This window comes from Sturnira hondurensis, unplaced genomic scaffold (genome assembly GCF_014824575.4).
Source record: "Sturnira hondurensis isolate 20B ecotype Veracruz unplaced genomic scaffold, ASM1482457v3 Scaffold0020884, whole genome shotgun sequence".
In the NCBI taxonomy this organism is placed as follows: Eukaryota; Metazoa; Chordata; class Mammalia; order Chiroptera; family Phyllostomidae; genus Sturnira; species Sturnira hondurensis.
In genome coordinates this window covers 1,836,430-1,864,400 of record NW_028093515.1, presented here as the reverse complement: position 1 = coordinate 1,864,400, position 27,971 = coordinate 1,836,430, and the positions used below count along the sequence as shown (strand labels likewise).

The 27,971-nt window shown below is 46.6% G+C and overlaps 1 protein-coding gene and 1 non-coding gene across 2 annotated transcripts in view; both read right to left on the bottom strand.

The window, feature by feature from the left end:
• Positions 1-20,872: 20,872 nt before the first annotated feature.
• TRNAT-AGU (transfer RNA threonine (anticodon AGU)) lies at positions 20,873-20,946 on the bottom strand. The gene has a single exon. It is a non-coding gene; the product is annotated as a tRNA-Thr (tRNA).
• A 1,724-nt stretch (positions 20,947-22,670) lies between these two features.
• Positions 22,671-27,971, bottom strand: part of WDR88 (WD repeat domain 88) — a 43,378-nt gene continuing 38,077 nt past the window's right edge. The window contains exons 10-11 of the mRNA XM_037030820.1: positions 24,987-25,079; positions 22,671-23,150 (exon numbers count right to left, since the gene is read on the bottom strand). Of these exons, the coding sequence (XP_036886715.1) occupies positions 22,980-23,150; positions 24,987-25,079 (264 nt within the window). The 3' untranslated portion in view covers positions 22,671-22,979. The remainder of the gene's footprint in view (positions 23,151-24,986; positions 25,080-27,971) is intronic.

The following is a 27,971-nucleotide window of genomic DNA, read 5'->3' as shown; positions in this document are numbered from 1 at the left end:
GCTACGGCTCGCGCTCGGGCTCCGACTTGCGCCNCTTCACCCCGGCCTGTGCCCGGGGGCCCTCGGAGCGCCCATGCCCCGCGCCGCGCCCCCGGGCCGCCCCGCGCTGCGCCCAGCCTGCCCGGCCGGTGCCGCCGGTGGTGGGCTCGCGGCGGGTCTGTGGGTCCCGCGCCCGGCCCCGCGCCCGCCCGGAGCTCGGAGGCCGCGCCGCGCCAGCCACGTGACGCGCCCGCCGAGCCGCAGTGGCGCTGGCGGGGCGGGAGGAGGCGCCTCGGGTGCTGGACAGCTCCGCGCCCGCCGCCCCGTCCGGCCCGCGCCCTCTGGCCCTGGAGCCGGGCGCTCGAGGTGGGCCTTGTGCGGGGCCCGGGTCGGTGCCGTCCTTGCCGCCTGCTCCCCGGACCCCGGCTGTGCAGGACAGCGCAGGGGAGGGGGGACGGTCGGTAGAAGGTGGCAGCCGGAGAAAGGGGCCACGCACGGCTGCTGGAGGGCCTGCCCCTCCGACCTGGGCCTCCGGTTTGCCACAGTCCATGTCCTAGGATCCGCGTCACGTCCCTGACACGACCCTTTTTTGCAGAGCAAGGCCTGTCTCCAGTGTCTCCTCAGCCCGCCCAGTCACCTCGACTGGCCCTGGGAGATGGAGAGGAGGCCTGCTTTTCAGGATTCGGGCCACTGTCTGAGAAGGCAGTCAACAGAGGCGCTGGGCTCAGAAGAGGCAGAAGCATGGAGAGACATAATGGGTTGAGGAGGCCATTTAAGGTTAAGCAGAGGCAGCCCTCCTTCCTTGACTCTGATGTGAAATCCCAGGTCCCCAAACGCTCCCTGGCACGGGGGCTTGGCAGGGCCTGCCCCGCCCCCAGCTGGGGCTCAGGACCCCTCTGCACCCCGCTGCCCCACCTTTGATCACAGCCTGCTAGAAGAGAAGGTAGGTGTTCCGTTAGTAAAAGTTGTAGACAGAGTAACTAACTCCCTTTCCCTGTGTAGGAAAACTGGATTTTAATTTTAAACTTGGGCCGGGGGCGGGGGGGCATCTTTTAGTTTTTCTGATTTTTCTTGTTCTCTCTCCTGTAATTCCTTCCGTGGTTTTTTTCCGAAGCAGACTTCTTCTTGGGGGATATATTAAAGGATTTAAGAATCAAATAAACAAGATAAACGATTCATTTACAGTAAAAAGCACCAGCCTGCTGTAACTGGGTTTCAGAATTTCCTCAAACCACGCGCTGCCCGTGCGACGGGCATTCACGCACAGCGAAACATCCGACTGAGGCAGGGGCGCCGTGCGTGGCTTTGTTTCCGCGTCGGTGTACGTTCTGGTTACATAGGAGTCCAGGTTTGCGACCAAAGCCAGGAGAGACCTATCCGTTCAGAGCCCGAGGCAAAAGGGAAAATATGAGCCCCTATAGACACTCATCAAAATATCTTCCCATGCTTTGAACCAAATGGAAAAGGTTAATCGAGGCTCTACAATCATAAAACATGACCCTGTTCAAAGCTCTAAGTTGCCCGATTTGTTCACGCCTCACAAAGCCGCGCAGCAGGGGGCCCCCAACCCGCCTGAGAACCTCGGGCTCATTGCAAATGACTGTCCCCATCCTACAACACTGCAAGAGCATAAAACAAAGGACAACTACGTGTCATCATGTAAAATGTGACCATTTGCTCATCACGGATTTTTTGCATTTATTTTGATTTTTTAAGACATAATTAATTTTGCCGCTGGTAGCGTTTCCGTGGGTCTGTTGGTCCTCTTGCCTGGTTGTTTTGGCACCAATTTAAATCCTGCGCATACTGAGACTTGAACTGATACCCTCCCTTTCTGGTTTAGTCCCGCGGTGGTCTAGTGCCCTCTAGAGGCTGCTGCGGCAAGCAGGGGTTAGCCCTGACCCAGTCTGCTCCCCAAACCCACTTCACTTCTGGAACAGTTCCTGGCAGCCCAGCCTCTGGGGCAGGCCCGGCTGCAGTCACCCGGCCCACTCTGCTTCTGCACCTTTTAAACAAACATCCTGTGTCGGCACAAACTATATCAGAGCGGGTTCTGTCCTGCGCAACCCCTGATCTTCCAACTAGTGGAGAATTCATAGTGAAAGAGGGTGATGCAATTAATAGACCCTAAGAAAGTATGGATGGGTGGGACAGAGACGGGGGTTCGGTAAGCAGGGCTAGTCCCATGGGATCGGGAAGCTCAGGATAAAAACGTGAAAGTCTCTTCTGGAGCATTTTTTAAATTCACTTTGCGTGTTAAATGTGTGAGCGGTTGATTGGGAGACAGGCGACCACGTAGGCGGCTTCTGCGGAGGTCCAAGAGGGAGAGGACGGTGGCCAGGGCCGGGAGACGGCTGTGGTGATGGAGGGGAGCAGTTTGAGATCCATGTGGGGACTGACTGCCAGGACTTAGTGATGGATGGTGTGGAGGGATTGGAACGGGGCGTGTTGACTCAGTAAGGGATTTGTCCATGAACTGTGCTGGGTACAGTGGGCAGGTGCAGACGGTGGGAGGTGCCTGGTCTGGAATTCAGGGGGGTACAGTGAAGGGTTTGCCCTCCTGGGAGGTACCGGCACGAAACCTGGGCAGGGTGCTCATAGGACTTTGATTCAGTTTTACTTGCCAAAGCCACTCGTTAGCCTTTGACCTTCAAATAAATTCTAACTATTTGAAATCAAGCAAGACCATCCCTATCCAACTCAGCATCCTTATGCAGTGTCCAGCAAGCTGCTGGAAAAGAGAAGGCTTAAGTTTGTTATCTGCACATGGACAAGTGATGGAGTGGGAGGGGGACCTCTCCAGTGGCAGTGGCTTCCTCTGGGTCCAAAGCAGCCTCAGGGCATGCAGCTGGTGAGTGGGCAATGGCAGCAATCCATTATTCTGTGCCCCTTACTTCTCCCTTCTACTTGCCCTCCACTCCTCATTCCTGAAAGAGGCTGCAGAAGGAAGGCCTTGATGGTCCACACTCTGCCTCTCATGGGTCACACACGAGTGACAGTGTCTTTGCTTCTTCCTAACTAGGAAGGCCGGTTTCCCACCAGCAGGACCCTGGTCCCCGCCTGGGCCCCTCTGCCCTGCTTCTCCCTAACGAGAAGTAGCTCGGCCCAAGCACCCGAGACCAGCTACTCAGTCGAGCCAGCGGTGAGAGGCCAGAGGCCAGCTCCGTCTGCATCTGGGCGCCAGTCCCCGCCTGCACAGAGCGCATCCCACGCCTGCTTTGTAAGATTTCTTCTGGGCCCCAGCAGATGAGCCTTGCAAGACAATGTCTTCTAAAAGGCTATTCTTCTCTCATGTACATTAAAATTCATGCTCTCAAATGCTGTTTTTAAAATGCCAGCCATTTAGGTAGAAACAAACATGAAAACCTATGACTACGACATTTCTGAATGGCAGCTAAGGTTGAACAACTATGAAATAAGATGGGGGGGAGGACAGGAAAGGAGGTAGGAAGAGAAAAACGGCTTTAGAGAAAGGAAATGATGAGTTATTTGAATTAAAATACTAAAAATATTAAACCCACAATGAGATACCACTTTACATCCATTAGGATGGCTATAAGAAAGAAAGAAAGAAAGAAAGGGAGAGAGAGAGAGAGAAAGAGAAAGAAAGAGAAAAGAAAAGAAAAGAAAAGAAAGAAGAAAAAGAACTGTTACCCAAACGTGGAAAAGTCAGGACGTTGCCCACTGCTAACAGGAGTATAAAGTGTGCAGCTGCCGTGGCAAATTGCTCAGCGGCCTCTCAAAAAGCTAAGTGCACAACTACCCTATGACTCAACAGTCCCACTGTCAGGTGTACATCTGCCCCCAAGAACTGAAAACAGGAACTTCAGGAAAGGTTTGTACGGGCGCGCTCTCAGCGGCGTTATTCCCAATATCCAAAAGGCGGAAGCAGCCCAAGTGCATCGACAGATAAATGGGTAAACAAAAGGTGGTATATTCACACGATGGAATATCATTCCGTCTTAAAAAGGAGGGAACGTCCTGATCCGTGCTATAACCTGGGTGGACTTTGAGGACATCATTCTCAGTGAAGTAAGCCCGTCACCAAAGGGCAGATACTATATGGTTCCGCGTATTCGCGGTACCTAGAAGAGCCAAATTCATGGAGACAGAAATGAAAAGGGTGACTGCCAGGGGCTGGAGGAAGGAATGACTGGGGAGTTAGCGTTTGATGGTACAGAGTTTCAGTTGGGGAAAAACGGAGCTCGGCGGACGGACAGTGGCGATGGTGGCACGACAGTGTGAATGTACTGAATGCCACTGATTGACACCCTTAAAAACGGCCAAGGTGGTAAATGTCGTGTTCTGTGTATTTTACCACAATAAGAATACACTATAAATAGGCTGGTAAATTCCGTTTTGTCACAAGGGTTCCACCGGAGGTCTGAGGGATGAGGCAACCAGTCTGGCTTGCTGCTGTGGGTTTCAGTGGCTTCCCAGCGCCTTCCCTTTCAGAGCCCTGTTCTGCGGGGACAAGAGGACAAGGCTTGGTGCCCAGCACCCGCTCCACCCTGTGAGAGGCCCAGGCACCTCCCCCACCTCCCACCCCGCCTCCCACCACCCGCTCTGACCCAGCCCTGCCCTTTCTGCAGGCACATCTTCGGGCTCCCTGTGCCTGTGCACACCCAGCCACAGACGCCCTCCAAGCCGTTCCTGGTTCTTACAACGTTAATAGACCTGTGGCGGCAAAACCATTTCACCTTCAGTATCGAGCAGTAATTTTAAAATGATGGGCCTGGAACAATGGTAATAAGTCCGTCGTAAAAGCACCATTCAAACAAAAGAAAAAGGCTTTTATTGCAATAAAAAGGTTAGCACCAGGTCACCCCCTTGGTTTACATAACCCTCGACACAGTAGTCTTGGGTGATGAGTACAGTTCCAATTTTCAATAAAAAAGTTCCCATTCGGCCCTGGCTAGTGTGGCTCAGGGTGTTGGGTATCAGTCCTGCAAACCGAAAGGCTGCTGGTTCGATTCCCTGTCAGGGCACATGCCTGGGTTGCAGGCCAGGACCCTGGCTGGGGGAGAGCAAGAGGAAACTAACTGATGTTTCCCTCTCTTTTTCCCTCCCTTCCTCTCTCTCTAAAAATAATAAATAAACTCTTTTAAAAATCTTCAAAAGCTCCCCTCAGCCTTGCTGGGCACTTAGAAGTGCCCTGAAACAATAATCATTTGTGTATTGATTTGGGGGGGAAATCAATCCAAATCAGTCCACCTCACTAAATTATTAATGGAGTAAAACATCAGATGCCCGAGGTGGGTTAACAGGTAACGTTTGTTCCTTAACCTTGTCGCTGCCAGAGGAGTAAAAGTTACAGGTTGAGATTAGCCCGAGTCCAGAGAGACACATGCAGATCTGGGAAACCCCAGGCCAGAGCCTATGGTTAGGGAAGCCATGGGACAATCCCTCCCATCCCAAGAAGCATGTGTGGGACATGAAAGCAGCTGCTGAGGTGGCTCCCAGTGAGGTTGCCTGGCCCTGTTAGAGTTCCTAGGACTTCCGGGGGGGGGGGGGTAAGGCTGTGGGAAGGGGCGGGTCAGGAGGCAGGAGAGCAATGCAGCGTAGCTCAGAGCTCCCCACCCAAGGCGAGGTAGAAACAAACATGAAAACCCATGAAAGAAATAGGTTTTCCTATTTCTCCTCCATGGTGGACAGCGAACCTCCGTATTATGGACGTAATGATTGTATTTAAATCAACTCATTTTTGTTTTATTTAAGGAGTCCTACTTCAAAAAGGAAAATTTAAAGAACATGTTAGGGTTTTATTTATTTACTTTTAGAGGAGAGGAAGGGAAGGAGAAAGAGAGGGAGAGAAACACCAATGGGTGGTTGCCTCTCGTGCGCCCCCCGCCAACCAGGGACTTAGCCCGCAACCCAGGCGTGTGTCCCGACCGGGAATCAAACCAGCAACATTTGGGTTCATAGGCCTGCACTCAATCCACTGAGCCGCCGCAGCCAGGGCTCAAAAGGAAATTTCATACCATTATCTTGAATGTAAATCCAGATCTCTAGCCATCGATAAGTAATCATAAATACAGGGTCCGGCAGAAGTAACGCCATCGGGTGTGATTGGTGGGGTACGTGAATGTCTTGCCCAAGATGGACAGCGATTTTAACATTTCACCTAACATTTCCTATGCTGTGCTTGAGTGTGATATTGTGGTGGTGCAGAATTACATGCTTATGATTTTGTAATAAAAGATTTTTACGTAATAAAAAGGGGCGTTATTCGTGCTGGACCCTGTATAGAAATATAACCAAAACAAAGCGTGTTCATTCTGTTGCCTACATTCCTGTTTCTCCTCTCTCCTCTCTCCCTGTTAATCGCCACCAGGAAGATTTAAGGAACCGTCCAGAGCATCCAAGGCACACGGGCGTCAAAACAGCGAATTTCTCAATCGCAGAAGAAGCAGTGGAGGAGAATTGAAAGGAGAATGATGTCTTCGTGGTGCAGTTCAGTGGAATTTCTTGTCAGCCCTGATCCAGGTCGTCCGGGTCCTACGGGAAGTCACCGCAAGCACCCCACAGGCAGGAAGACAGGCATGACACGGCACAGAGACTCCAGAGTCGATCCGCCGAGGATTCAACCCAGCTCCCCCACTCACTCCCCAGGTGAGCAGCTTTCTTCCGTTTTATGAGCCTTGGCTTCCTCATCTATAAACAGGGGTACAACAGTACCTACTTTACTAGGTCGTGATAAGAACAAAAAGCATTAATACCTGTAAGGCATTTCCAGTACCTGGCATAGAGTAAGCACTAGGTAAATACCAGCCATTACCCCACTGCCCCTCCGAGAAAACTCCTATTCGGTCTTCAGAACCCAGGCCAGCTATCCTCTGTCTGCCCTCCCAGAGGGAGAGAAAATGTCCTCTCCTCACTGCTCTTTCTGTACCTTGAACAGGCTTCTGGAGCTGCCCATCACCCTCCCGTGTGTAAGGTATAGGCTCATTTTCATGACCGTCTGAATCCTTGGGCTGCCGGCTCCTTCCCTGAGGTGCTAACACGCCTTTTCCATCCCCAGCACCAGGGCAGCGCGGCTCACACCTACGTAGCCGGTGGTCAGCAGGTGTCTACTACTGACTGCAGTTGGAGCAGACGGCAGCACGGCTCAGGCTGCCGACGGAAGCACCCTTGTTTTGCCGTGTCTCAGACTCTCATCCCATAAACCACAGCCTGTAGGACAGGAGTGCCACCCAACACCCCTCGGAATCAGGCGCCACCAGCAGGGGCCCCTTCCCTCTGGGTCCTGGCCTGGGTCCTCCCTCTAGGTCCTGGCCTGGGTCCGGCGCGCATGCTCCCCTCCTCATTGTTATACTTCTTTTTCACTGCACACTGTGTGCCCGTGACCAATGTATCATATTGTTTTGGGTGTTGGAAACTTTTACTTAAGTGGTATCACATGGCTCCTATCCTCCGACAACCCGTTTTGGTTTTTTTTTTCACCCAACGTCGTGTCTTCAAGATTCACTCACCTGGATGCGTGAAGATCTGGTTTGGTTACCTGCCAGCCTGAAAGCGCGTTGGCACCCAGGCCGCCCTTCCGGCTGCTGCTCCCAGCCAGTGGCCAGTCCACCACTGTGAGACGTGGACCTCTGGTAATGAGAAACGTTGACTCGAGGACTCCCCGGCAGCCTAGCCGCATATTTCTTGGAACTGTGCTGCCCTGCAAACCTCCTCCGACCCACGCCTCCTTCACGGGGCCCTGTTGGCACCAGGCCTGCAGGCTGGCTCGCTTCCTCGGGCTTCCTCCCCTTATGGTTCAGACACTTCCCCCCATCTTGCAGATCTAACCCCACCTTAGTGTCTGCCGTTCAAAGGACATAAACTAACACAACTGCTGTGAACTTTTTCTTATTATTCCAGTGTGTACAGAATGCCACACTTGCTGAGGAGCATTCAGACTGTCTCAGTGTCTTGGTGTTGCCAGCGACGCTCACGTGCGATAGTTTCTGTGTGATGGGGGGTGCACAGCTGGGCTTTTCCCCGTAGCCTGGCATCCGGGTGCTAGGGCCCTCAATGGTCCCCAACGACCCCAGATTCCTGGCAGTCATGCTCTTGTGCACGCTTCTCCCCCTGGGTGTGGGCTGGACCTAGTGATGTCCTTTTATGAATAGCAAGAGCAATGGATGTCACTTCCAAGATTGTTTTACAAAAAATCACGGCTCTCGCCTTGGACTGCCCTCACTCCCACACTTATTTCCTTAGGAAGACATGCGGTGAGCTGTTAGGTGAGCAGTACCACGTGGCAAGGACTTAGAGAGGCCCCCAGCCACCCCTATGTTGGTCACTGCATGAACTTGGAAGAGGACTGTCCCACAGCGGAACCTTCAGACAGGACTAGAGCCCCTTGGTTCGCAACCTCATGAGTTGCTTGGCATCATAGGTACCCAGTTAAGCAAAGTCCTGACCCACAGAAAAGATAATACACATTGAGATAGTACATATTGGTTTTTAAGCCACTAAACTTTCAGTAACTTGGCACGCAGGAGTAGATAACTGACACCTTGCCCAAATGCGCTCATAAATGTCTAATTCCTCTTCTCCAGTGCCAGCGATGGATCCTGTCCTCTTGTAATTACAGGCTCATTTTGGTCTCCACTCAGCCTCACAGGCTACTAGGGACAGCACCATCACCAAGCTGGGCACAGATCTTGACTGCACAGTGCTCCTACCCTCATTAACCCTTCCTTCCTCACTCCTTCCTCTCTCCCTGCTTCTTTTATTACCCACCTGGCAACATTTGAGGTGTAGAAATACAGCAATGGAGGACACCCCATGCATGTGTCCTGACCCCCAATCCCTCAGAATGTGATCAGAATTTGGAGATAGACTTGTTTTAATATTACAGGAGAAAGGAGGGAAAAAGAGTGAGGGACATTGACCACTTGCCTCTTGCACACCCCCAACTGGGGACTGGCCCCCAACCTAGGCATGTGCCCTGACTGGGAATTGAACCAACAACCTCTCAGTCCACAGGCTGGTGCTCAATCCACTGAGCCACACCAGCCAAAGTTGAAAACAGTCTTTAAAGAGGTAATTAGGTCACACTGAGGCCATTAGGATGGGCCCTAATCAGTGCCTTTGTAGGAAGAGAAACTTTGGACAGAGATGCATGAGCACGTAGAGAAAAATGGCCACATGAGAATGTAAGGAGAAGGCAGCCCTCTGCAGTCCAAGGAGAGAGGTGTCAAGAAATCAAACCTGCTGACACCTTGCTCTAGGACTTCCAGGCTCCAAAACTGTGAAGGACGGCGTGTCCGTTGTTTAGGCCCTGTCTGTGGTATTCTGTCATGGCCACTGCACCTGACTGACACAAGGACTAAGGGAGAGGTGACTCTAAACATGCAGGTAAATAAGGGAGCACAACGCCCTGAAGGGAAGATAAGTGCAGCACAGACAATAAACCACGGGGTCAGGATGGAGGGACCTCAGGTGGCCGGGCAGAGGGATGCACCAGGGTGGCCAAAGCCTGCATAGGTGGTTTTCAGGCTGAGAAGTAAATAACAAGGAGCCAGTCAGGCAAAGGTTTGGAGGCAGAAGGAACAGCTTGTAAAAATGTCCCACGCCTCGGTTTCCTTTTGCGATTGCATTGCCCCTTGCCATTATGAGAAGTCCAGAGGTCTATTAATTGACACTCCGTTCTGCTCTCTGCAAGCATGGATAGGCACATGACCAAGATCAGCCAATCACCACCTCTCTGAAGCCCTGATTCCAGAGCAGGGAGGGTATTTGGTGGGAAGTGGGGGCAGGAAATGGGGGCGAGCAGTTTGGTGGCTGGTCCTTGGGACTGCCAGTGCCAAGCTGGTGCCCATGGACTGCATCTAGAATATCCTCCCCCTGTCCCACAAAGTCCCCTGGTGCCCACTGTGGTTAAGAGCTGGCTGCATGGGCCAAAACTGATGTTCTACAATGTGGCAGGACCCATGCCCAGAGCCTGGCCCCTCAGTCGTTCCTGTAGGGAAATATAGGTTAGGGATGAAAGGGGTAAGGGAGAGTAGCAAGAATTACACACAGCTTCTTAAGAAAAAGTTTTCAAACAGCAACACCTGTAAAGTGTGGGGGCAAGTTCTGGAGTTCTCATAATGTTACATAATAACATTTGTAAATTTTAATGGAAATAGAGGTATTCGATGAATCCACAGCTCACTGGTTGGCCAAGACAGGCTGACAGAATATAAAAGTAATGAATGCTCATTGTAAAAAAAAAAAAAAAAAAAAAAAAAACACAAAGACTGACCACACAGAGAATAACACTTTATTTTGCAAATACCTGGCTGCTTCAAAAAAATTATTGCGGTAAAATGTGCATAACATAAAATTTATCATTTTAACTATTTTCAGTGGCATTAAGTACATTCACACTGTTGTACAGCTATTACCTCCATCCGTCCACCCATCTCCAGAACCTTCTCATCTTCTCAAACGGAAACTCTGCCCCCACTGAGCACCAACTTCCCTTCTCCCCTCTCTGGGCCCCAGGCAACCACCATTCCACTTGCTGTTTCTGTGGATTTGACTCCTCCAGGTACCTCATGTAAGTGGAATCATGCGTTATTTGTGCTTTTGTGACTACCAGACTACTTTTTTAAACACACATACAGATTTTCTATGGAAACAGAATCATACTAAGCAAGGTTTGTAACTGTTTAATGTAGCAGTACATCACAACATGCCCACATTCCCATATGAAGTGCTGCCCCTCCTTCTGAGCACCTGCCCCGCCCCCCTCCAGAGAGAGTCGGACGTGTCATCTAATACGTCCCTGCTGGTGGGCATTAGGTCAGTTCTCGTCTCTGTCCTGATCAAGCTTCAGTAAATGACCTCAGTCTTCGTCCTCACAAAGGATCAGCCGGGTCTTTAAGACGAGTGAGTGCCTGGTGGTCTGGTTTCTGAGCCACAGGGAGCAGCTTGAACACCGAAGCTCAGCGACAGATGGAGCCTAGAAGATGGGACATAAAAAGTGCTAGGTTTCCCTGCAACTCGGGGGCTTATCATCAGCCTTCAGAGAATACGACGTTCTTACATGGCGGGAGGAAAAATATCTCATTGCTTCCGTTTGCATTTATTCGATTGAACATCTTTTCATGTGTATCGGCTATTTGCTTTTCTTCCTCTGTGAATTGCCTATTCCGAGCTTCTGCAATTTCTTTAAGGAAAAAGGTATCCAGAAATAAAGAGGAATACTCACTACCCTCAGGAAAAAGGCCAAATAAAATTGTGCCTCATTGAGCCTCTCAGAGGGCACATATGTCAAGAAAAAGAATGTGCTTTGAAATTCCTCCTGTAGCAGGTTTCCAAGATTTTTAAAAAGAATATGAATCCTCAGCATCACAGCAGCTGAAGCAGTCAGCACCGAAAGCTTATAGGTTTCCTTCAAGCTTCTAAACCTCAGTTATCTAAGCACTGGAATTATAAATCCACATGTTCTCAGGTAACCAAGGCCAAGTTCAACTTCACAGCATTTGTGGCACCTAGTGACCTGCATGCAGAGAGGAGGTCACCAAGATCCTTTGTTCAGGCTTTCTTACACTTGAATCCCTATTGTCAGCAAAGGAAATTGGACAAAAAACAAGGACATAATTTTCCCCCTAGAGAATGAGGAACAGATATGTTCATCCCAAAAGTACATTCAACTGTTTATTTAAATAAGATTCTATGCTCCTTAGAAAATCAAGAGATAATCATTTTTCTTTAGTTTAAAAAATTTTCTATTAATAAAGAGGTAAAAATAACTCTAGTTTCCTTAATTGTTTCAGCAACAAAGTCTAATTTGATTCCACCTAAAGTGGGTCCACAGTTAAGTCTAGTTACAACAATAATGCTGATGACAACAATAATAAGAGCTCTTGACTTGACTTCCAGTCAAGATGGCAGCATAGATAAACACGGCACACCTCCTCGAACAACCACATCAAAATTACAATTAACATATAGAACAACCACAACTCAGAGCCATCAGAAATTGAGTTGAATGGAAGTCTGCCAACTGTAGAAATAAAGAAACCACATCCATCCAAACTGCTAGGAGGGGCAGAGATGTGGAATGGGCTGGTCCCACATCCATGGGAGGTGAATACAAACTCAGGAGGGATATCTTGGGAGCAAGGAGTCTCAGCCCAGCATCAGGCCCTCAAATCCAAGGTTCCGGTGCCAAGAAGATAAGACCCTATAACATCTGGGGATTCAGCGTGGATTGAGTCAGTGGAAGAAACTTCTGGAGTTCCAAGCAGTTTCCCCTTAAAGAACCTACTTAAATATTTACTCAGACCCATTCTCTCTGAACTCAGGCACGGGTGTAGCGGTCTGAAGGGCACCAGGGGCATCCAGGGAAAAACTGACGTGTCTGGCATCAAGGTGAGAGCTGGGGGACAGCTTTCTCCCAGATAGAAAGGTATGCAGAAGCCACTGTCCTTCTTTTGAGCCCTCCCCCAACAAAGCCACAGAGCTGGTAGGTGGGTGCCATATCTGAGACTCCGTCAACAAGGCTAACACTGTTTGCCCTGCCTTGGATACCCCCTGGGACTCCATCCCACCCAATTTATGGGTCCACCCAAATGTTAACAGTGAATTGTACACATGAATGGCTGGTCTTGGCTCATGCTTCATAACTTCCTCAATCCTCTCAGACAAGTAGCAGCCAGCCTCAGTGAGCCCCCAGCCCTCACACCTCTTGCTAAGTGGCCCCACGCACAGCACTGGCAGCAGCCAGCCTAGATTCACAGCTTAGCTTTGCCTGGGAATCTCCAAGCCCAGCCCAAGTAGCAGCCACCTCAGATTGTTTTATAGCTCATGCAGAGTGGCCCCGTGCATGGGTTGGGACTGGCCTTGGCCTGCACCATCCAGGAAACCTCAGACCCTGTGCAGCCAGTGAACAGATACAGACCACATTAGAGGAAGTCCACCCTGCCCCTGCACAGCTGATCTTCCACAGAGGGTGGAGTGTGGAGGATGGTGGTCAGTGGTCACAGACAGTCCTTGTGAAACCAGAAAAGCAGATGTTTGTGCTGCCTGTCACCTGCCAGACCCAATAAGTGGAGACAGGAATTGAATCTATAGGTGCTTTATTCAGATGGCCAGAGATCTGAGAAAATAACAGATATGTACCCTAACAGATCATCTTGAATTCCATTTTAAAATGGGCCATTTTATAAAAAGAACAAAGTGTAGGTAAGGAGTTTGGAATTCAGGGAAAAGTTAAGTGACTTTTGGTGAAAGGTGAAAGGTTTATACAATCTGAAGAGAAACCAGAGTATTAGTCCAGTATACATAAAGCCAAAGCCCTCTTGATACCTCATTCCAGTCTCCTCCCACACCTTTCCAGAGGTGAAATAAATAAATATATATATTTATTTAATAAATAAATTTATTTATTAAAATAAACTTAATATGTGCCTTTCTTACCCTAAAGACAATTTGTTTAACATGCCTATAGATGTACCCATAGAAAATACACCATTCAACTTTGGTCTTGGGTTTTTTGTTTTGTTTTGATTTTTGAGAGAAGTGGGGGAAAGAGGGAAGAAGAGAGGAAGAGAAATATCAGATGTTGAACCAGTGACCCCTTGCTTTGTGGGACAACAACCAACCAACAGAGCCACACGGGTCAGGGTGGTCTTGGAGGGTTTTTTAAGCATAACACCATCCCATAGCATGTATCTTTCTTCCTATGTCTGTTTTTTGCTTTGTTTTGTTTTTCTGCTCAGCAATGTAGAGATTTTTCAAGGGTCCGCTAGAGGATCTTTCAAGTCATTCAGGAGCTAATGTGTCACCGGGACCACAGGGAGACACTGTGGGCTTTGCCAACCCAGCCTTCCTTCCTTTGCTCCAGGTTGTCTTTGGGCCCTCTGTTCAGCCCAGGTGGTGGGTGGAGCTGATCAGCAACCATACCCCGACCTGCAGGTCCGGGGACCCACCTGTGACCCAGACCTGAGCCAATCACTGCACATTTTATATTCCTTCCCCTGATCTCAGAGATCACATCCAGAGAAAGCTTGAGACCCAACTCTGGCTTACAAACTCAGCCTAAGATTTCAAAGCAATGGGAAACTCTACCCTGAGTGGGCGAGGCAATGGGATGTCAGTCTGGGGCCACTGGCAGCCAACTCCTCTCCTGCCTGAAACAGAAGTAGCCCCAAAGGAAGCTGAGCCAAGACACATTCTCCGTCCTTAAGGCATTGCCAGAGACCCTGGAGCCACCCCACCCAGAAGCCAGTGCCATCTTCGGACTTCCTGGAAGGCAGCTAGTAGAGTGTGCACATTTCTGCTCAACTAGTCCAGATGACCCTTTATCTGAAACCCCTTAGGCTGGAATTGAACAGGAGGTAGAAATAGGGGGTGATGAAGCAGCCCCCAAATTGAGGCCTGGCCCTGCAATGAGGGCATAGGCAACGGGGAAGAAGAGTTAAAACTGCATGGAACTGAGGATGGGCAGACTGGGGTGAAGATCCAGACCGCTGTCAACATGACTTTTATTGCTGTAACATTTTAAATGCAATTCATTTTCATTTAGTGAAGTGACCAGATCTTAAGTGTATAATTAAATGAGTTTAAAAAAGGTACCCACATCCTTACCAAGATAAAGAGCATTTCCATCACCCCCAAAAGTTCTTTTGTGACCCTTCTCAGTCAGTCCCTCAACCACATAGGCAAGTACTGATCTGCTCTCTATAGATTAACTGGCATTTTCTCAACATTCATCTAAGTGGAATCATAACCTCCATGCTGCACCATGTACAATTTCATCTACATTGATATAAGCATCAGAAGTCCATTCCTGCACTTCTGGTCAAGATGGAGGCATAAGTAGATACACAACCAAAAGAAAGACAACAACCAATTTAAAAACAAAAATAACCAGAATTTCCAGAAAATCAAACTGTATAGTAGTCCAACAACCAACACGTTGAAGAAAAAACATCCATCCAGACTGGTAGGAGGAACAGAGATGAGTAGCCGAAGCAGAAAGGACACAGAGCAAGGTGGCAGCTGCCAGACCAGGTGGGTGAGACCATGACTGGCAGACCAGGTGGTCCACGTTCAATGTGGATAAACTGGAGGAACAACTGGGGAGTGAGACAGACTATGCAACCCAGGATCCTAGTGTGGGGAAATAAAGCCTCGAAACATCTGGCTGTGAAAACCTGTGGGGGTTGTGGCAGCAAGATAAATTCCCAGTCTCACAGGAGAGTTCACTGGAGTGACCCACAGGGTCCAAGAACATACACAAAGCCACCCACCTGGGAATCAGCAACAGAAATACTCAATTAGCTTGTGGGTAGTGGGCAAAGTGACTAAAAGCTGGCCAAGAGCTGAGCAAGAGGCATTGTTCCCTCTCTGATCCCTCCCCCACGTACAGTGTGACAACATAACTACATGGGTTGCCCCGCCCCGGAGAATACCTAAGTCTCCGCTTTTTATAATGTAACAGGTGGGCCAAGACAAAGAAATATGGCCCAAATGAAGGAACAGAGCCAAACTTCAGAAAAAGAACTAAGCAACGGTGAGGTAGCCAGCCTATCAGATGCAGAGTAATCAGGATGCTCACAGGATGCTCAGGTAATCAGGATGCTCACAAAAATGACTGAGTACAGGTGTCAAATAAAGGAAGGGGTGAAGGCAATACAAAGTGAAATAAAGAAAAATGTACAGGGAACCAACAGTAAAAGACCAAGAGGACTCAAATCAATGGTTGGAGTAGAAGAAAGAAATAAACATTCAACCAGAATGGAATGAAGAAACAAGAATTCAAAAAAATGAGGAGAGGCTTAGGAACCTCCAGGAAATCTTTAAACAGTCCAACACCCAAATCATAGAAGTGCCAGAAGGAGAAGAGAAAGAGCAAGAAATTAATATTTTCTAATTATTATAAATTAATAATTTGAAATTGATAATTTCAAAATATAATGAAGAACTTTCCCAATCTGGCAAAGGATATAGACTTCCAGGAAGTCCAGGAAGCTCACAGAGTCCCAAAGAAGCTGGACCCAAAGAAGTTGGACCCAAGGAAGCACTCACCAAGGCACATCATAACTACATTATCCCAGATGAAAGATAAGGGGAAGATCTTAAAAGCAGCAAGAGAAAAGGAGATAGTTACCTACAAAGGAGTTTCCATAAGACTATCAGCTGATTTCTCAAAAGAAACCTTGCAGGGAAGAAGGGGCTGGAAAGAAGTATTTAAAGCCATGAAAGGCAAGGACCTCCATCCAAGATGACTCTCTCCGGCAAAGCTAGCATTTAGAATGGAAGGGCAGATAACATGCTTCCCAGATAAGGTCAAGTTGAAGGAGTTCATCATCACCAAGCCCTTATTACATGAAATTTGAAAGGGGCTTATATTAAAAAAAAGAAGATCAAAACTATGAACAGTAAAATGACAACAAACTCACAACTATCAACAACTGAACACAAAAAAAACAAAAACAAACTAAGCAAACAGCTAGAACAGGAACAGAATCATAGAAACAGAGATCAAATGGAGGCAGAGAACTGGGGAAAAGGTACAGGGAATAAGAAGTATAACTGGTAGGTACAAAATAGACAGGGGTAGGTTATGAATAGTATAGGAAATGTAGAAGCCAAGGAACGTATACGTATGACCCATGAAGGAATGGGTACTCCAGAAAAACTCAAGGAGGGGGAAATCAGGGTGGCTTGTACATACTATACTCAGAAATCCTCTCTCAACTTTGTCTTTGAAAAACTCACATGCACATAGGCCCTGGCCTAGTAGTTCGGTTGGTTAGTGTCATTGCAATCAATATACCAAGGTTGTGGGTTTGATCCCAGATCAAGGCATATACAAGAATCAACCAACAAATGCATAAATAAGTCAAACAACAAATCAATGTTTCTTTCTCTTTCTCTCTCTCTCCTCCTCTCTAAAATCAATTAAAAACAAAAAACTTAGCCCTGGCTGGTGTAGTTCAGTGGATTGAGCATGGGTTGAGCGTGCGGGCCTGCGAACCCGAGGATCGCAGTTCGATTCCCAGTCAAGGCACATACCTGGGTTGTAGTCCAGTTCCCTGCCGGCCAACTTCCAGCGGGGGACACACAAAAGGCAACCATACATTGATGTTTCTCTCCCTCTCTCCTTCCCATCTAAAGATAAATAAATAAATAAAATCTTTAAAAACAAAAAACCCTTCCAGCACAAAAACCAATGTGTGAGGGAAATGCCATTCCGGCTTTGTCTTTTGTGGTGACATTCAGAAAAAACGAAAACAAAAAAACCCCACACCACCCCAATATCCACCAGCAAGAGAGGGGTCTTCTGATTCACATAACAGCCACACAGCCAAGCCTGGATGCCTGGGAAGTGGTAAATGAGAATATACCGAAACCACGAGCACCACCTGGAAAGACTTTCAAGAGGAACATGTTGATCATTTACGTTAAAAACACACACATATGGTAATTATCCCAGTCATGCAAGGATGACTTGATATTGAATTAACATAATATATCATATCAGTAGAAAAAAATAAAACGACATAATTATTTTAACAAGCAAAAAAAAGCATTTTGCAAAATTCAACACAGTCAACCAATTAGGAATCAAAGGGACTTCCTCATCAAACTTCTTCAACCTAATAAAAGGCATCTATGAAAAATCCACAGCTAAAATCATTATTTCATAAAGTATGAAGTATGAAAGACTGGATGCCCCTAAGATCAGGAAAAAAAAACAAAGATGTGTGCTCTCACCACTTCTATTTAATATTGTACTGGAGGTCAAAGCAGTTAGGCATGAAAATGATATAAGAGACACTCAGAATGAAAAAAGAAAAGTAAAACTATTCACAAAACCCAGAATTTGTATATAGAAAATCCAAGGAAATAGACGATCTCTAAGGAATTCACTAAAAACCTATTAGAACTAATTAACGCGTCCAGCAAGGTTGCAGAATTTAAGATTAAAATACAAACTCAACTGTATTTCTATACATTTGCAGTAAACAATCTGAAAATCTAATTACGAAAACAATTCCATTTACAATAATATCACCCAGAAGAAAATAGTGAGGGATAAATTTAACAAAAAATTTGTAAAACATACTCTGAAAACTAAAAAAAAATTTTTTTGAATGAAATTCAACCTCTCCCCTTGGCCACCCAATAAGCAAGTGCTCAAAAAGTCCATTTAGGGTTTTTTTTTTCTGTACAATAAAAAACACATTTTTAATGTTCGCCAATAACTATATTGATTTGGATATTTTATGTCAGCTACCTCTTTCATGGTAGAAGCTGGTTGCTCTCAGTTAACATTTCCATTTGACTGTTATCAACTTCAACTGGTCTACCCAACTGTGTGGACGGTCCAGCACAAAACTTCTCACAAAATCACTTTGACCGTTCAGATCAGTCACAGCGCCTTCTCCATACACCACACTTTTTTTTCCGAATTTCGGTTGCTTTTTACTTTTATTGAAATAATTAAGCATAATATGCCAGAAATGTTGCATATTTTCTTTCATCTTCAATATTAAAATGGCTACACAAAAATTCACCAATTTTAATAAGCTTTTTTAATGCACGCTGAGATGACAGCTGTCACAATATAACCTAACAAGATTGTTTCAAATGAAGTTAAACATCTAAGTGCTACTAGAGCCATCATACAGGGGGAAAAAATAAAAAAAAAAAACTTTTTGGCCCACGCAATACCTCAGGTTAGCAGCAAAGACGTGCCAGAAAACTACTACCCCACGACTCAAGCCCTGTTACCAATAAACTCATCTCTGATGTTCCTGTCAGATCTGCAACAGGTTGTTCTTCGCAACATCAATAAAANCTATTTAATATTGTACTGGAGGTCAAAGCAGTTAGGCATGAAAATGATATAAGAGACACTCAGAATGAAAAAAGAAAAGTAAAACTATTCACAAAACCCAGAATTTGTATATAGAAAATCAAGGAAATAGACGATCTCTAAGGAATTCACTAAAAACCTATTAGAACTAATTAACACGTCCAGCAAGGTTGCAGAATTTAAGATCAAAATACAAACTCAACTGTATTTCTATACATTTGCAGTAAACAATCTGAAAATCTAATTATGAAAACAATTCCATTTACAATAATATCACCCAGAAGAAAATAGTGAGGGATAAATTTAACAAAAAATTTGTAAAACATACTCTGAAAACTAAAAAAAAATTTTTTTGAATGAAATTCAACCTCTCCCCTTGGCCACCCAATAAGCAAGTGCTCAAAAAGTCCATTTAGGGTTTTTTTTTCTGTACAATAAAAAACACATTTTTAATGTTCACCAATAACTATATTGATTTGGATATTTTATGTCAGCTACCTCTTTCATGGTAGAAGCTGGTTGCTCTCAGTTAACATTTCCATTTGACTGTTATCACCTTCAACTGGTCTACCCAACTGTGTGGACGGTCCAGCACAAAACTTCTCACAAAACCACTTTGACCGGTCAGATCAGTCACAGCGCCTTCTCCATACACCACACTTTTTTTTTTTTTCGAATTTCGGTTGCTTTTTACCTTTCTAGAAATAATTAAGCATAATATGCCAGAAATGTTGCATATTTTCTTCCATCTTCAATATTAAAATGGCAACACAAAAATTCACCAATTTTAATAAGCTTTTTTAATGCACGCTGAGATGACAGCTGTCATAATATAACCTAACAAGAGATTGTTGCAAATGAAGTTAAACAACTAAGTGCTACTAGAGCCATCATACAGGGGAAAAAAATCAAAAAAAAACTTTTTGGCCCACGCAATACCTCAGGTTAGCAGCAAAGACGTGCCAGAAAACTACTAACTACCCCACGACTCAAGCCCTGTCACCAATAAACTCATCTCTGATGTTCCTGTCAGATCTGCAACAGGTTGTTCTTCGCAACATCAATAAAAACAACCAAGCTGTAAAGGTTAAGAAATAGACCCCCAAACAAAATTTAAAAAACAGCTAATAAACCCACACCCATGGTAGAAACAAAGAGAAGAGCGGCTTCTGGGACAGGTGAATTTGACTGCTGGGAACACCGGCTGATGCCATAACTGCAATTTCTGCAGCAGCTCATTGAAACTGTCCTATTGCGCATGACATGAATTTTGAGTTTCACATCAAAATTCCTGGGTAACTTTTTAAAAAAATTTCCAATGCCTCACCGCGCCCCAGAGAGTTCCCTGCAGTTGCTCTGGGTCAGGCACCCTTCCCGACCCCGCCCCCCCCTCCCCCGCCGTGCCCCCGACCTTGTGTTTTTACCCAGCCCGGACCTTAGGGCGCAGCCTCCCACTGGCCCCCTAGAGAAGCTGGCTCCAAACTCAAAGGACTGCTAGATCCGTTCCCTCCCAAGAGTTTTCATACTTTGATCAGCCTTGGGGACACGCTGACCAGATTCAATCCTCCGCTCTCGCAGCCGCCCCTGACTTTGGACCTCATTTGACCTCACTAAGCCCCAGTCTTCCATCTGTGAAATGGTGGCAGCGACTGCAAAGATAAGAGAGGAGGAAACAGACTTGAGAGAGGTGCAAGGCGTCCAGTCAGCCGCTGGCGGGAGAAATCCGGGGAGGAAAGCCCAGCTCCCCTCCCCACCGCAGCCCCACCCTCGCGCCCCGGGGCACCCCGCCCTGCTGAGCCCCACCCCTGGCTGTAGTCGCCTCCGCCGGAGCGTTTCCGTAGTCCCTCACACGCCGCAGCAACCGGGTGGTCCCGCGACGTCCCCTGGGGGTGTCCACTCTGGGCAGTTGCCAAAGTGGAGGACGTGCTGCAGCTCTCGGAGACTTGAGCGGCGGACTGCAAGGATGGCGGGTCGGCTAAAAGGACTCCTCAGAGCTACCTTCACACTGTCAAAACGGGGAGTAGGGTAGAAGTGCCGAGCGAAGTTGGAAATGGGCAAAAAGTGAGCCGAGATGCTCGGTTGAGGCACCGCTGGGATTCGAACCCAGGATCTCCTGTTTACTAGACAGGCGCTTTAACCAACTAAGCCACGGCGCCGCCCGCACAGGTACCGCGAGAATCCGTATCTCATTACTATTTACTCCAACAGTCATACGCATGCGCACAAGTTTTGTTGGTGGTCAGCGCATGCGTGATTTAGGCTTTTACTCAGGCTGCTGAAGTGGAGCTGAAGCTCCCACGGCGAGCGATGGCGGCGAGCGGTGAGCAGAACCGGAACAGCTTTCTCTTCCGGTCTCTTTAATGTCGGAGCTATTGGGCCTTGGAGCCAGAGTGGCTTCCTTCTTTGGAGGATGTTTGTTCAAAGTCCGGGCCTTCCGCCCTCCAAAACTGAGTTAGGGAACTCCACCAGGCTGTCACGCGAGGCCGAGTCACCTCCCACTCCGGAGATCCCCGCCCCGCTAGGTGCGGTTGGCTGCCCCCTACCCTGACGATGGGTCTGGGCACACACCCCGAGGTGGGCCACGCATCTTACCCATCGCACTGGCGCTCTCCTCTGCGGACCACCTTGGCCTCACTCTGACTATTGGTATCAAAGGCCCTCTCATCCTGGAGGCTCATCTACCAGCTTGTCGAGACCAGACCCATGTTTGAAAGGGGAAGAGTCCAGGGACACAGGAATCGAGAGCTTCGGGGCACCTGGGCTACTGGCTTTGGAGCACCAACACCAGTCATGGGGAGGATTCTGCTGCCAGGCAAGGCCCTACCCATCTGGGCTTCTCACGTGCCCAGTCTGGGTCTCCTCACTCAGACCTATTAGCGACGTTGTCCCAACACTGTGGAGAGCCTTTGAGCAACAACAAAACCTTACCCTGCTAATCCATTCACCCAGCAATCACTCGGCTGGGAGAGTCTCCTCCACAGAAATGTAAATTTCTGAAAAAAGATATATGCACAAGAAAAGTAACTCCAGTATTATTTGTAATAGCAAACAAACAAGAAACAACCTAAGTGCCCATTAGTGAGGGCAGTGTTGGTGTAGTAGTCCACTAATCCTCCACAGAAAAGGGAAGTATACATCCATGTGTTGGAAAACAGAGACCACTAGCATCAGAACTTTTCTTCGAAGGAGAGCCGAACGGCTGAGAGAGCTAGAGTTAGAATTTTGACATGTTCATACATCATCATTACTTGAATGGATAACTATTGACCAGCCAGCTCAAGTCTGAGCAGTCATTAGGGTTGTAACTGAGGAGGACAACACAAAGCACAGGACTTGCCCAAAGAGTGACTACAAGGTTTTATGTGCTCCTGGCCAGAATTATTGGATGCCAGTCAACTGACACTAAATAAAGCAGTCCTGCAATGAAGCTTTTAAAATGGATCATGGGGTATGTGAATGATATTTGACAGAAATCATGTGAACAATACCAAATGCAAAAGAGAGCCCTTTATGTTTGTCAACTGAAACCTTCACTTCTGAAGTAGTTGTGTTGTAGATAGGCTGTGGAAGCAGGAAGAGGCATGCTGGAAATTGAAAAGTCTGGAGTGGAGAGCATGAAACAGTCTTCAATGAAAAGCTCACCACATAGCTGTCTAATCAGACCTTCATCTGCTCTGGGCAGGTGACCATCTGGGAGCATTAGGGAGGAATCTATAGTCTCCTCCACAGAGGGGGGTCCCACACACTTTCCTCTTCATTCCACAAGCCCTTCCTCAGGGGCTCCTAGTGCCAACCCCAGAGAGCTGCCTTACAGGGCAACTCCAGAGACTAGAATGGGAATCCAGATGTGTCTGGATGAATAAGACATAAGCTTATAAATAATAAAAATGCTTCTGGAATTCACATGCATACTAGTTTTCCAAAAGGATCTAAGTTTATTCTATCTAAAAACTAAAAAACAAAGCATCCAACCCCACTCAATAAGGGTGCTGTGGAAAAAGAAAAGAAAAAGGTGGAGTGGAGCTGAGGAGGTGGCATGGTGGTGGGAGCCCACTGAGGGCTTGGCCCCTGCCTCACTCTGATAGGCCCACCCAGCCAGGGAAGGGCCCCAGAGAAAGATCTCTGCGGAGCCCTGACACGTACATGACAGGCGGCCTATGCTCAAGTCACTCAAAGGACCAAATGGCCCTCAGTCATCCTCGCCCAGGCTGTACCCGCTTGCTGATAAATCCTTTTCTGGTGATGATGCGATCTCTGCTGACAAGTGTTGTGCATCCATCCGGCAGAACACACATTTGGTGACTATTTCAGAAAAGATGTCACTTTCATAGTTGGAGAAAGGCCTGTCACATTCTTCACACTGACATAAAATATTTAAAGAGCAGAAAGGAGGTACTAGTCAGAGGGGATCAAGGCATGCAATTGAGAATTCTCCCGCCTGATCCAACTACCTTGGGTTAGGTCAGGGTGAGAGATGCGTCTCCTCTCTGGGGTCTCTCCCCAAACAAGGGTGGAAATTATAGGCCACTGAGAAAGTATGAGCACAGACTTCTTCCTCTCTTCCTCCCAGAAGTTATGCAGGCACTTCTGGGAGGAAGAGAGGCAAGCCATTTGGCAGTAGAGAGGACCAGGAGGAGGGGGGCCAATCCCATCCCCTGCTCTATGCAGAGCAGAGCTACGGGGCCAAGGAGATATCCTAATTCTTTGACATCCTGGGGGCACCTCACTTTTAGAAAACCATGAGAAGCAAATAAGCAAGATTTCTGAAAAAGCAGGAATTTTTACCAGATGATGAACACGCTGAGCATCCTCCTCCGTCTTGGAGCCTGTTTCTGGCCAAAGCACACAGAGAACAGTGGATGCCACAGCACAGCTCACTCACTGCATCTGCTTCCCACAAACAAGTGGGCAACACCATGGCCTGGGCTCTCAGGCCATGGGCAGAGGTCTCTCAGGAGTTCTCACTACAACATAGTTCCCTAAGACAAGCCTGCAATATAGCATGCCCCTGCGCTGGCACCCCAAGCCCTTGTACTTTGCCACCCTTGCCTATTTCAGGACTCTGAGGACTGGAGGAGAGATGGGGCAAACCTGGCATGAAGCAGGCCCTCTGAGAAACCCAGCCTCTGAGAAGACCCAGCCTTTCTTTTTTTTTTTTAAATTAAACCATCTTTATTCTACAGTATAATTTCTCATGTCGCAACCCCAGAATGACAGGGGCAAGCACTGCTCTGTAGCCAGTCAGCTTCCAAGCCTGAGAACCAACATGACCACAAAGGCCATGAGAACCAGCTGGCCACAAGGATGAGGTCCATGTGGGTCCCACCCCTCACTTCCCTGCCCCACAGTGCTGTTTCCAAATTAGTCATTCTCAGAAGCAGTGGCTCCCCGCCAGACCTCCTGAGACAAGCTTAGGTGGCTGTGGGATTCTAAGGGAAGGAAGACTCAAGAGGGCCGAGCATAGACTCCTCAGCCTCTTAAAGTGGCAGCTAGGCATCTGGTCTGTAGTCCTAGTAGGGACAGGCCTCCCCTGCCCTGGGAGAACCTCTCTGGTCAGCCCTGGCTGCATCTGGGGAAGTAGAAGATATGTCCACTCTACCACCACGATCTTTCGCTAGAGAAACAGGCACCTGAGCCCCCTCCATGGGAAATGAGGCACTGGGGGCCTGGCCAGAGTGTAGGAGGCTCGCACAGTGTCCAGCTGTGTGCCTAGTGCTCCCTCAGGCCTCATTTCCCAGTCCTGCCTACTCATGTCAGTCCTCAAATACATCAGGCTCACTCCTGATCAAGGTCTCCACACTGGCTGTTCCCTCTGCTGAGAAGTTCTTCCCCTACATATCTGCACATCTCACCCTGCACATCTCACCCTCCCCACCTTCAATTCTTTAAACAACTGTCACCTTAATAACCCCACCCTGCCTACCCTTTGAAACAGAGCAACCTCCAGCACTCTCATTCCCCTTCCCCGTGTTCTTTTTCTCCAAATTACTTATCACCATGTGACTCACTAAATATTTTTCTTATTTCTTTGGTTTTCTCCCCTTTTAAAATTTAACCTCCCTCAGGGCAAGGATTTCCATCTGTTTGTCCACGGTTTTACCCCCAGTTGCTCAATAAATGTTTCTTCAAAGAATAAATTAATTGTAGTAGTGACTAATGAAAGGTTTCATTGCGCCTTATTTTACCCAATACCAACCTGTTTCACCTTTAAGCCCAGGGACTTTTTGTACTCCATTACCAAAGGAATGCTGTCAATTTCTTCAACATTCCACAGTCTCATGGTCTTATCCTAGAACAAGTTAAACAGCAAAACTGCAGTCACAAAAGGGAGCCTGCTAGCCTGGGGCAACCCAGGGAGCTGCATCGCATCAGGCTATGTGCAGAGAACCTTGACCTGTAGAGGAGCAGAGTTGGTGCAATCAACCATCTCAGTTTCTCCAGCACCCTTCCAGCTTTTGCTCTGCAAGTCCCATGGACCAGCAAACCCCTTTCAAGGTGCATGAAGTCCCATTTTTCAGCGATAGCCTCAAAAATAGGAGCTGAAAGCAAAATATTTTTAATGCCAAAGGGATATACATAGATGATTCACCTCCCAGAGGTCAATCACTGTTTTCCATAATTTGCAGTTCACAATCATAGATTATCCCTTCCAGCACAGGTGGCAAACACAAGGCCCAAGGGCTGCATCCAACCCTCCACCCTTATTTCATCTGGCCCGGCACCTTGTTTCTACCCAGCAGCCCTTGAAACTGTTAAGGAGAGCCCTTGCTTAACTGTTAAGGAGAAGTTACATTTATACAGTCCTAGAACTACATTGGGCCTTTTGAAGGCAACTTCGAGGCTGATGTGGCCCCCAGTGAAAATGAGTCTGACGCCCCTGTATTACAGTATTGCGATTCACTCCCAGTGCTGCTACTTAACTCTGCAACCTAAATGCATTGTCATTTTGTGTTTTAACAGTTTGTCTTTGATTCTACCTATGGATTACTTGCTGTGCTTTGTTTCAAGATAATGCTGGTAGAATTTTTGACATTGCGAATATCGCAATCATGTTTTTGTAAGAGTTAAGGTAATGAAAATGAGAACAAGTACAAGAGCAATGCCAGCACGATCCAGATGTTACCAGAAAGGGAAGCTATGTAATTGTGTTTAATGACAGATAAACAGGCATGAAAACCAGATTGGGGGATAAATAACCAGAACAATAGCATCCTGCACAACACGCAGAAAAATAATTAGAGATTAGGCTTGGTGGAGAAGGGGATATGAAAAGTACATGTGGTAAGTGAGTCTGGGACGAGACATGCAAGTTCTAAATTATTCAGAAGCTTTTCATCTTCCACAAAGACACCAATGTAGGAAAAAAAAGAAATATAAGGCATCCAGATTGTAAAAGAAGTAAAAAGATGTAATCATATCACATGCAGTTTTTGTGACTGGCTTATTTCACTTAGTATTTTTTTTCAAAGTTTATTCATGTTGTAACATGTGTCAGTACTTAATTTCTTTTTGCTGCTGAATAATATTTTATTGCCTGCATATACCAGATTCTAGTTATCTATTCATCAGTTGGTAATGATTTTTATTTACTCCATTTGAGAATGTATTTGAAGATTACATGACCTTGTACATAGAAAATCCTAAGTAATCCACTAAATAACTATTAGAATAGCTCAGTAGGATTGCTGGATATAAAAATCAATACGCAAAAATCAATTGTATTTTTATATACTTACAATGGACAATCTGAAAATGCAATTAAATAAACAATTCCGTTTAGCACCAAAAGTAATAAAATGCCTAGGAATAGACTTAACAAAAGAAGTGCAAAACTCACAGACTAGAACCTAAAAATATTGTTGAAACTAAAGAAGATAAAAATAAATTGAAAGACATCTCACGTTCAATGAATCAGAAAATTCAATATTGCTAATTTAACAATACCCCCCAACAGATTCAACATAATCCCTATGAAAATCTCAGCTGACTCCTTTGCAGAAATGCACTAATTGATCCTGACATCCATATGGACATTCAGAGGACCTAGAATAGCCAAAACAATTCGAACAAGAACACTTTGGAGGACTCAAACTTCCCTATGTCAAAACTCACTACCAGCTACAGTTATCAGCACAGGGTGGTTCAGGCACAAGGATAGAAACACAGGTCCATGGAATAGAACTGAGAGTCCAGAAATAAATGTTCACATTTATGGCCAATTATTTTTGACCAGGGTACCAAGGCCTACAACTGTGAAAATAGAAGAACTAGAAAACTTAGATGTAAACATAGGGGTAAATCTTTGGAACACTGGACTAGGCAGTGGTTTCTTAGATATGATGCCAAAACTCAAGCAACAAAAGACAAAGTAGATAAACTGGACTTCATAAAAATGTAAAACTTTCGTGCCTCAGAGAACATGCATCAGGAAAGTGAAGTTATATAAGTGGCCAATAAGCACACAAAAAGATGTTCAACATTATTGGTCCTCAGGGAAAAGCAAATCAAAATTACAAAATACCACCTCATAACTACTACAACCAAAAAGAATAAAATTGTTGAGAACGTGGAGAAACTGTAACATTCCTAGGCTGCTGGTGAGAAAGTAAGTGTTCAGCACTTTGAAAAACATTCCGGCAGGTCCCAAATTGAGTAAGTAAGTCCAGTTACCATGCAGCCCTTTATTCAAAAGAATAAAAAAGCAGGTGTTCAGCCCTGGCTGGTGTAGCTCAGTGGATTGAGCACGGGCCTGTGAACCAGACAATTGAGGTTTGATTCCCAGTCAGGGCACATTCCTGGGTTGCAAGCCAGTTCCCGGCAGGGGCCAGTTCCCACCAGGGGATGCATAAGAAGCAACCATACATTGATGTTTCTCTTCCTCGCTCCTTCCCTTCCCCTCTAAAGATAAATAAATAAATTCTATAAAAAAAGAGTAGCTTTAAAAAAAACAGGTGTTCAAACAAAGAGTTTGAAATTGTTTATGAATCTTCATAGCAGTAATATTTATAATAGCCAAAATAGTGAAAATAATCCCACTTCCGTCAACTGAAGAATAGATAACTAGAATCTGTAATATGCAGGCAATGAAATATTACTCAGCAGCAGAAAGAAATGAAGTACTGATATATGTTACAACATGAATAAACTTTGAAAACAAATATACTAAGGGAAATAAGCCAGT